This window comes from Bos javanicus, chromosome 14 (genome assembly GCF_032452875.1).
Source record: "Bos javanicus breed banteng chromosome 14, ARS-OSU_banteng_1.0, whole genome shotgun sequence".
Lineage (NCBI taxonomy): Eukaryota > Metazoa > Chordata > Mammalia > Artiodactyla > Bovidae > Bos > Bos javanicus.
Window position 1 is genome coordinate 65941902 of NC_083881.1, and position 10422 is coordinate 65952323.

At 52.3% G+C, this 10422-nt stretch overlaps 1 protein-coding gene across 1 annotated transcript; it reads right to left on the reverse strand.

The window, feature by feature from the left end:
* Positions 1-4150: 4150 nt before the first annotated feature.
* KCNS2 (potassium voltage-gated channel modifier subfamily S member 2) lies at positions 4151-9109 on the reverse strand. The gene has a single exon (XM_061439284.1). It carries the CDS (start codon positions 8992-8994, stop codon positions 7561-7563), a length of 1434 nt encoding a protein of 477 aa, XP_061295268.1. The 5' UTR covers positions 8995-9109; the 3' UTR covers positions 4151-7560.
* Positions 9110-10422: the final 1313 nt, after the last annotated feature.

Below are 10422 nucleotides of genomic sequence, written 5' to 3' on the forward strand. Positions count from 1 at the left end.
GAGAAGGCAATGGCACCGCACTTCAGTACTCTTGCCTGGAAAATCCCACGGACAGAGGAACCTGGTAGGCTACAGTTCATGGCGTCACAAAGAGTCAGACATGACTGAGCGACTTCACTTTCACTTTCAAATGATTCCAATGCACAATAAAATAGCTATAAAGTCTACACTGCTGAGAGGTCAGGAGCAATGCCCTTTACCAATATCACCCTCACGTCTAATATGGTGCTTGGTAATTAGTCAGCTGTCAAAAAATGCTTGCTATGGTGAGTGAATAGCCTACTCAGTGGAGAAGATTCACAGATGACTTGAAATATCAATCTGAGTGGCTGAGAGCACCGAGGTTCCCTTAACAGATGTGAAGGAGAAGGCAGGAGGAAGAAGAAGCTCGGGGTGGATACACGAGCTAGAAATGGTGACTTCCAAATGCCCATGGATAATATGCATGGACCCCGCAAGTGACATGGGGTCAGGTAGGTTGACACCTGCACACTGGTTAAGGCTGTGGCTTGCTGGACCGAAGTTTGGGGGACATGCATGATGAAGAGGGTCAATAAGGAGGATGAAGACCCAGTGGGGGTATGATAGGAAAAGGCAGAGCCCAGAGAACCCGTGTTGCAGGGTCCAAAAAGAGGAGGGAGGGCAGAGAGCAGAGAGGTTGTCTATGGGGAACCTGAAGAGCTATGGGTCACCAGCTTAGCGATCCGGAATGCCCCTGGTGGCCTTCAAGAGGGTGATTTGGAAAGAGTGATGGGAACAGAAGCCAATCACAGAGATAAAACAAGGAAGCAGATCAAGAGGAAAGCTGAAGCCGCCACTGGCAGAGTTCACCCTCTGGGGATTTCTCAGGGGAAAGCAGAGGAATAGGACGACAGCTCTAATGAGCCGGCAGAGAAAGGCAAGGCCTTGGACTTCATCATCCCTGTGGCTGCCCCTCGGATGCTGGTCTTCCGCAGGGACCTTTTATTTCTTCTGTGTCTCTCCATTCACTTCCCAGGTAATCCCACCCATGGCCTCAACTTCCATTCTCTGCTGAGGAGTCCCATGCCAGGCTTCCCTCTGCCCTCTGCAAGCTCCATCTGCGTGTTGCCCAGGCACCCGGCAACACGACTCTGCTCGGGGATGGATCCAGGTATTCCCAGCCTCTCTTGGTTCACCATCACCCTCCCCTGCACCCAGAAGCCATCCCAGCCCTCCATCTCTCTTCCCCACATCCAGCAGTCGATGGAGTCCGGTAGGGTTGACCTCCTTGGCAGCTCGTTCTGCCCCTTCTTCTGCAGCTTGCTTCCTTTGTAGCTGGCTTGCACTATGGCAGTGACCTCAGGCAGGTCTCCCAACCCTCCCAGGCCTCCAAGCTGCGCCCAGGATCCTGTCGCAACAGCATTAGCTGGTCAGGGTGTCCCAACCCTGTGACAAAAGAATGATGCCTAAGCTCTTTTGGTGGCTTTGCCAGGGACTGTTTTTGTACCACACTTCATTTCAACCACACTAGCTCACATGTATCTCACACACGCTGGCCAGGGAGGTCTCCGAGTCTTTGCTGGTGTGGGTCCCTGAGCATGGAAGTTTCTTCCCCTTCCCTTCCCTCTGTGTCTCAGTTCCTGACTTGCCCCACCACCTCTGGCCGCCATTTGGTCCTCTTTCTATTTGAGGCCAGAAGTCCCGTCTTTAAGGGGACCATCCGCCCCTCCTTTCTGTGCGTCCCCACTGCCTCCTTCACGCCCAAGGCTTTCGGTACTTTCCATATCTCTCTTCCAGCAGACCATGAACCCTTCTGATGGGGAGGGGAGTGGAGGGGCTGGAGGGTGGGGTGGGAGTTGCCTCCAGAAATAGTTACTTCCCAGGAGGCCACTGTTGGACTCAGAGTCTGTTTTGTTGCCTGGAAATAAAATGAATTCAACGGAAGGCCTGAAATAACTGCATTAAACATAGCCTCTCTCAGCCTCCCTAACTGCTCTTTCATGTCCTTCATCTCTGCCTTTTCTTGTATTCACTCTCTCCTTTTGTACCCTCTTTTCTTTTTCCTCTTTTCCCTGGCTTCTTCCTATTCCCCTTTTTCTTCTGCAGGAACTTTCACTAGCTCCTGGCACACCTACCCTCTTCTCCTCCAGTCTTATTGTGTGTGTGGATGTTCTTCTGAAAGCATCAACTTGTCACTGGCAGACAAAGTCCTTTGCTTTGGAGAATTTCACCAGGAGGGTGATGATATTGACAAATGAGGTCGCAGAAGGGAGAACATGCTGCCTGTTTTCAGATCTACACTATTAACTGAATCTGATACTCCGATAAAGGTCCTTGGGTGGAAATGCTGGTTAAAAGTCCTCCTAAAAATAGGAGAAGATAATAACCATGCGAGTGCAGTATTTAAGTTCTTCCCTTAAGAGGAAGTATTTGTTTTTTTTCCTTTTGGGAGGCAAGGAATCCCCCAAAATATCCCTGAACATCCAGGTATCACCCCCACCCCGGCCCCCGCTGTAGGGAGGACATGCATTGGGGGAACACAGGGTCTCTGCTGGCTGAGAGTACCTTCTCCATGCTGGATTGACAGTCCCCTTCTTCAGCTGCTGTGAGACGGGACCAGGCTGTCGGCACACCCTTCTGGAGGTTACACAGAAGGGGACACTTGCAGATGCCACCACCCCTTGGTGAGAACTCAGTGTGGAAGGCGGGCAACCCACTTGCCATTGTCCAGATCTCATGGGCATGGCTGGGGGACCAGCCGGGCTTCACAGAGGCAGCAAACATAAATGGGCAAAGAGTTAGCCCTGGAGCCACATGAGATCAATGGGATTTTCCTCTCTAGTGATTTTTAATAGCAGAAATTTGGATTTGGTGTCAATAGCCCAAAACCCACAGGAGACTGCCTTGCTTCTTTTAAACCTCTATTTCCCTGACTCAGGCACCAGCCCAAGTGTTTTCTCTGGTATTGTTGTCCCTGACATTGTTACCTGTTGTGGTTGGCTTTTGAGAAGAGAGATGGAAGCAAACGGAGCAGTCCCTCTGCTCTGTTAAAAATAAAGTAAGGCTATTGAGTTCCGCTCAGCGCTAGATGGAGGACATGGAGCACTGTGCAGAAATTCTGTGTTTACGTTGAGATGAAGAACTGGGCAGGGCTTTAAGGTTGATCTAATCCAGGCTCCTCATTTTGCAGCAGGGGGATGTGAGGCTCAGAGAGGCCAAGTGAGGTGCCTAAGATCACAGAGTTGAAGGCAAAACTGGGAGCAAAGCCCAGTTAGCCCAGGGACCTCCCTATGGGTTCACGTGGCCTTAAGAATGGCTCATAGGCTAGGTCACACGGCCCGTTCATGCTCAGCCATTCAGTTGTGTCCAACTCTTTGAGATCCTACAGACTGTAGCCTGCCAGGCTCCTCTGTCCATAGGATTGCTGGGCAAGAATACTGGAGTGGGTTGCTATACCCCTCTCCAGGGGGATCTTCTTGACCCAGGGATCGAACCTGTGTCTCCTGCATTGCAGGTAGATTCTTTACCACTGAGCCACTGGGGAAGCCCCATAGGCCAGGTCACTACTGGGTTAAGTAGGTACTAAGGGCCAATTCCCCCAGCAATAGTCATAGCAAACCAGCCAAGACACTCTGGTTTCCCAGGACCCCAACTTGCTGCCAGGGAGGCACTGTAGCAATGGGGGGCATGGCAACCAGGTGGGGTGAGGTTGGCACTAGCAGACCTGTTGGTAGTACTGAACAAGACAGGAGGGGGCAAACCCTACCAGGGGTGTCTGTTTCACAGGGGCTCCAATAATTCATAACCATTCCCACAACAGAGCAGGCTGGTTGCTCCAGGTCCTGGTGAAAAAAGGACCCCACCTCTCCATACCCCCAAAGAAGAATAGACTCCTCTTCCTTCCCCACAAATGTTCAAAAAGCCCAGACTTTCTCAAGAAATCTGGTTCCCAGTGTCAAACGCCCTTGTTGTGTTTGCCACTCCATGTGTAACTGAAGTGCCCTAAGGGAGGGTCAGCAACCATTTTCTATTTAATCCTCATACTCTTCGAGGCTGGAGCCCTGAGTGTGTCAGTGTTACCCCTCATTGCTGAGTCAAGGCACAGAGGCTAAAATGCAGCCGTCACACAGAAGGGCTCCTCGGGGTTGCATCAATGCCTGCACAGTAGCATGTTAATGAGTGTTAAAACTGACAGCACAAATACAGCATTCTTGATTTTTTAAAATTACAACTCTGTAACAAGTCATGCTGTTAAAACATACAAGAAATACCAGTTAAGCCTTCAAGGAGATAACACACAGCCTGTACAGATCACGGCTATCCCAAAGTGCATAACATATCATTTTCTTCGAAGTGAAGCAAGAATTAGCAGGTAGTTCCATTATTTGAACACTAAGACGAGTAGAAATAACAAATCCAAGCGGTGAATACCAATTACTACCTTAGGAGCTACACATCAGCTCGGCATTACAACATGCCCCTCCTTGGTAACAAAGCCAGGAAATGTAGGGGGTTGACAGAAAACACTGGACGATAACCAACATGCATCTGTGCAGTAAAGACATGGTGTCACTTCCCAGCCAGTGCTCTCAAAATGCTTATCACATACATTTCGAGAAAAGCATGACCTATATCTTTGTCTCAGTGGCATTGAAAAGAACAACCTTCAAGTGTTGGCAGCGAAGCTGTTCTCAAGCCCACAGCTGGACATAGGTGCTTTGAAGCTTCGTCTGTGTCCTCCAAAGGGGGTTGATGGGTCAGTCTGGCAGCCTGGTGGCCAAAGCTGTCAGCTCATAATCATACTCTCAACTCCAGAAACAGAACAGAAAATTCCCCTGACCCCTTCCCAACTCCTTCCCTGCACCGAATAGTTTCAGGGACCAGAAGAAACTGCTCCATCAAATGTTATCTGACAAGGTTAATCAAAGCCCCACCGAGAGCTCTTGTGACCTGTGTACCTGGTACCTCGGTGCTACTTTGTGGGAAAGGAAGGAAGGGTTCTTTCCCCCTGGATCAGAGTTTCATCTCCATTCTCTGTGGGAATTAACTCCAGTGTTCAAGCCAGCTGGGTTGGTTTCTCGCCCTCTTATCTGAAACCACTGCTTGGAGCCCTCAATGCTATTAGGCTATTCTCATGCTTGGAAGTGACTGAAATTCCAGGATGGGCAAAATAATATTTTATAAGAGTATATATATATATATATGTACAAAAGATATTAAAAAGACAGTCTCTAAAGCACTTTGGGATTCCCCCAATGAAAGGCACCAGATAAATGCAAGTCATCACCAAAATGAAAAGTCAAGTTTTCCAGCTTTCATATCAGCAAAGAGTAACCACTAGAAGTATCTTTGTTTCAGTGGTAAAAACCTTCCTGTTTAAAAAGAATACTGAGGAGAGTGACTGAGCTATTCAGCCTCCGGCCTTGTTTCCTCTTTTCACAAGTGTTCTGGTCAGTGACTGTGGATACCATGCTCAGTGACCCAATACCATCAGCCTTGGCAAACTGAACAGTCTTCACGAATTTGTACCATCACCTGCCCCAGTGCAGCTGGAGATGATTTCATAAATTCTCTGCCTTCTGGTGCTGCAAACATCAGCCAAAGCCAAGTGCTACATGTGCAAATTCTGAGAAATAACCCTGCTCTTCTGACTTGGTGGCTGGTTGCCCCTAAGGCATCTCACCTTTCCTGATAAACCTTTCCTTACTCTGAGAAATGGAGTAGATGGTAGACCAGGTAGCACTAGGAGGTGGCTGCCTCCCTGCTCCCTACGAGGCTCCAGTCTGATGGAGAGATTTGAACTGGGGACCCAAAGGCGTAAGTGACTAGTGCATTCATCCAACAAATGGCCCTCTCTGTGTAGCCATGGCAACTACAAGTATATAAAGCCTCTGACAAGATCCTCACTCTATCTGAAGGGTATGTACTACCTTCAACCAACTAAGAGACAAAATGGACCTTTTTAAGGAAGATCCAAGCCCTGGAGAAAAAGCCTGCCTAACTCCACGTGTGGACCCCTGGATTCTGTAGCCTTTCCAAAGAAGAACAACAACGGAGGCCAACTGGAACACCATCTGATTACCTAGAATATAACAGAGAATGACCCACGTTAACCCTTCAAAATGCTACATGCTGCTTAACTGAAGAAGAAGGAGGGAGGGCATTTTGGAAAAGGAAAGAGTTCTTAATCTTCAACCCAAGTTTGAAAGTTTAAGGGTCTTTAAAATAGCATCAAGCTTTTCAAGAAGTTTGCAATTATATATGACATTTTATTAACAATGCTTTTTTGTTTTACAACTCTTTCCTTTCTCCTGGCCTCCACCAACCTTCCCCCCAACAAAAGGCAGCTGAAATGGAAATAAGAACTATAATATTTCCATCCTGGATAAGCCACTTGTCTATATTTTGAGTACACACTTTCATGCCACCGGGTGTCCATGTCATACCAGGAACTCTGGGGTGATTAGAGCATTGTGTGTTACATACCGTATCCTAGAAGCAAAATTATCTAAGTAAACTCTGCTTGGAAATAAAAGCTTTATCTAAGCTTTCAGAGCAGGTAACAAAATTTTCTAAGCTACTGCCCTTGCTAGCAGCCCAACGTTTGCCTCAGAAAGACAATACAACAGTAAACTTGTTAGTTGAGAAAGACAACACGATCTTATTTCTAAACACCTTAAAAAAGAAACATTTCAGAAACATGCTAATAGCTAAGACAGCAAAGTTTGGTCAAATGACCTAGACCAGCAACCTCAGCAAGAAATAAATGTCCCTGCAACCACCCAGGAAAGAATGAGGCCTGATTCTGAAAGATCTTCAAGCATCATGCGATTTGGCCTATGTTTAGCTGAAGTCCCTAGCCCTAATGCATCTATTCTTGGGGAAAATTTCAGTCTTCACTACATGTTTAACAAACTAACATTCTCTAAAGAGCAACATTAAGAGGCGAACAGGGGTGTACATCATTTGAAAGGTGAGCAGGGTACCCATGCAAGTCACAATACAGATCATTGACAAAAACAACTTGCAGACTTGAATCGGTCATGTCTACTTAACTTCACATTCTCTTTGTTTGATATTAAAACTAAATGAAAGCAATGGATAAATAATTGAGATTTTGTTTTCACCTGACTGTGAGCAAAACCTCATCCTATCCTTGCAGGCCCCACAGATGTGTTTCCACAGGACATATTCATGGGGGCTTTTTTATGGAATTCACATGACAACCTCAGAAACAGGAGCACAAACAACTAAGAGACAGTCCTGGGCCATGAGCACTAGATGAGAGAACACAATGAACAGAGAAATTAGCATTCTAGGTGGTACTCATCCGGCAGAAAGGTGAACATTTTATGCCCACGATGCGAAGACCAGTGAGTGTCATTTCACTGAAAGGTGCAAAGGCATGGTGTCAGACACACCACCCTCTAAAAATGATCCTAAATACTGTAAAAGCAACCTGGGGTGCAGATCCCATGCATTCTCTCCCCTTTGGGGCTGGGCATACTCCTCACACCATAACCCTAGGGTACCTGGACTGTGCCAGGGGCACAAGAGACAGCTCAGCAATGTGGGTTTGAGGATGTCAAGCCCTCCCAGCTAATGTAGGGAATCATTTAAACTTAGTTCGCTTGGCGAGCTCCTGCTCATGTTCGTCAGGCTCGCCATGAGGGATTTAACTTTATGGGCATAATAGTCCCTTAAATTGACGGAAGGGACCTCCTTCATTCCATCTCCAAAGTCACAGCTGCGCATGGCGCTCTCAAGTTGCTTCTGGCGCCGATAAAAGTGGGAGAATTTATTGAAGATCAAGGTGATGGGCAGTACCACCACCAGGATACCTGCCAGGATGCAGGCAGAGGCGGTCAGCTTCCCTGCCGTGGTCCCCGGGACCACATCCCCATACCCTACGGTGGTCATACTGACGGTGGCCCACCACCAGCAGGCAGGGATGGTGGCCAGGCCCTCATTCTCCTCCTTTTCAATGGTATAGGCCACTACAGAGAAGATGGAAATCCCCACAGAAAGGTAGAGCAGAAGCAGCCCTACTTCCTTGTAGCTGTATTTCAGGGTGGCCCCCAGGGAGCGGAGGCCAGTGGAGTGTCTGGCCAGCTTTAAGATGCGGAAAATCCGCATCAGCCTTAGGACCTGGGCCACCCTGCCCAAGTTGGCCAAGGTAGGCGTGCTCTCCACGACCAGGTTCACCACCAGCGTGATGTAAAAGGGGACGATGGACATGAGGTCAATCAGGTTTAGGGCGTTCTTGAAGAACTTGAGGAAGTCGGGGGCCACGGCAAACCTGGCCACCAGCTCAAAGGTGAACCAGGCGATGCCGAAGTGCTCCACGATTTCGAACCTGGGGTCCTCGCCCGGGTTGCCCTGGCGGTCAGGGATCTGGAAGTCTGGCAGGCTATTGAGACACATGGTGATGATGGACCCCAGAACCACGAGGATGGACAGGACGCTGAAGACCCTGCTCAGGACCGAGTAGCCGGGGTTGTCCAGCGCCAGCCACAGCTGTCTGCGGAAGTTGCCCAGGGGCTGCCCATCGAACTTCGAGGCGTCGTTGTAGAAGGCCAGGATCTCGTCGAAGGAGGACGTGGTGCTCTCCTGGTCGCTCTGCTCGTCCCACTTCTCCTGCTCGGGCTCCACTTTGCGGCCGTGGTAGCTGTAGCTACAGCAGGAGTCAATGAAGAACTCGTTGATGCCCCAGTATTCAATCTCCTGGCTGAAGGAGAAGACGCACAGCTCTGCCATGACGTGAAGCTTGCCGGTGTGGTAGAAGTGCAGCACGTAGGGGAAGAGCTCGGGGTTGCGGTCAAAGTAGAACTCGCGCTGGGCATCGTCGTAGTCGTCGCAGAGCTCCAGAATGGCCTCGCGCGAGTGGCAGAGCAGCAGGCGGCCCAGGCGCGTTTCGGGGAAGCGCAGCAGCGTGTGCGAGCGCAACCGCTTCTTGAAGCCGCCCACGTTGATCCGGATCTCTCCATCCTCGACGTTGGCCTCCGACACGTCCCACAGGCTCTGGCCAGTCATGCTGGAGACGCCCGGCCGCCCGCGCCGCGCGGGGGCGCTACACCTGTAAGCCAAAGCAAGCGCGTCGGGTGAGCGCCCGGCGCTCAGGGCTCGGGCACCCCTTCCTTTGTCCCCATCCGTCTCTAGCGCGCCCAGTTCTCTCCAGCGTGTCTCTGAGTACTGAAGGACACTGGGATGGGAGGACCGTTCTCTGGGCTTTGCCTCCCCGCCTCCCAAAGAAAGGCTTGGAGTTGGGGAGGGTGGGTTATGTTTCTACTAGCATGGCCGCGCCCGCACACCCATCCTGGGGGTTCTGTCGGTCGCTTTCCGCTGCCCGGAGTCGCACCCCAGCAGCTCCGCGAGCTGCTAGCTGACCTTGCCCGTGGGCGGGCCGAGGAGACGCCCCCGCCCTCTCGCCGCAGACAGGCGGGACCAGAGCTGGGATGCGCACCGGCAGGGCTGGGCCGAGATGGGGGGGCGCGTAGCTTCGGGAGGGGGGTGGCGGGGAAATCCACCTCTCGAATCCTTAACCCCAGAACAGGGTAAGGGGGCCGGCCCGGCGTCGCCGGAGTCCAGCCCCCCGAGACTGAAGACCCGTCCTCCGCCCCGGGCTTCCCCCGCCCGCCTGGCGCCGTGCCCCGGAGCCGCGTGCGCCGCGCCTTACCCGGCGGAGCTACCCAGGCTCTCCCTGCGCGTTCTGGAAGCGCTTACCTGCGAGCTCTGGGGCCCGCGGCCGAGGCCGGCGGGAAACTTCCCCGACCTGCAGGCGAGCATCGCTGCGGCCGCCGCTGCCGGCTGGCTGTGCGTGTGCGCGAGGGTGCTCTGAGTGTGTGTGCGCCTGTGTGTGCGCCCGGCGGGCGGGCGGGGTCCGCCGAGCGCCTCCTGTCTCCGGCCGGAGAGGCCGCCGCCGTCCGCAGTTGCGGGAGGCTCACAGGTGGCTGCGTGGCCCCGACGATCGCAGAGCCACCTCCCCCCACCCCCCCGCCCTTTAGATCCGCGCGCCCCTCGGCACCGAGGAGAGACAACGACGCGCGCCGCAGCCCGCGGGATCCGGAGCGGGAGCCGAGCCCGTGCGCCTCTGCGCGGGCCCTGCTCTGGGGCGCGGCGCGGTGGTGCTGAACGGACAGCTCCGCGCCTCCCAGCTCCACGCGAGGCCGCCGCCCGGACTCCGGGAGAGGCTACCGCCTCGGCGTCGCGGAGACCCCTTCGCGCCCGCGGCTCGAGGCCGAGCCAACACCTTTCCCGATCACTCACCTACCTCCCCTGATGACAGGCTGTTATGACCACCCTCTTGCTTCCAGGGCGCAGGCAGGGGGCTGCCTACGGTGACCTTTCCCTACTTGAGTCTCTCGGGCGGAGCCGAGCTGGGGAATGACCGGCGACTCGTGTCCGTCCGGGGGGGAAGGGCGGGACGCGAGGAACTCCAGGTTTCCCCCTTTCAAGGACCTG

Coding starts and splice junctions, on each gene's coding strand:
- KCNS2 (XM_061439284.1), bottom strand. CDS start 8,994: ATGACTGGCCAGAGCCTGTGGGACGTGTCGGAGGCCAACGTCGAGGAT.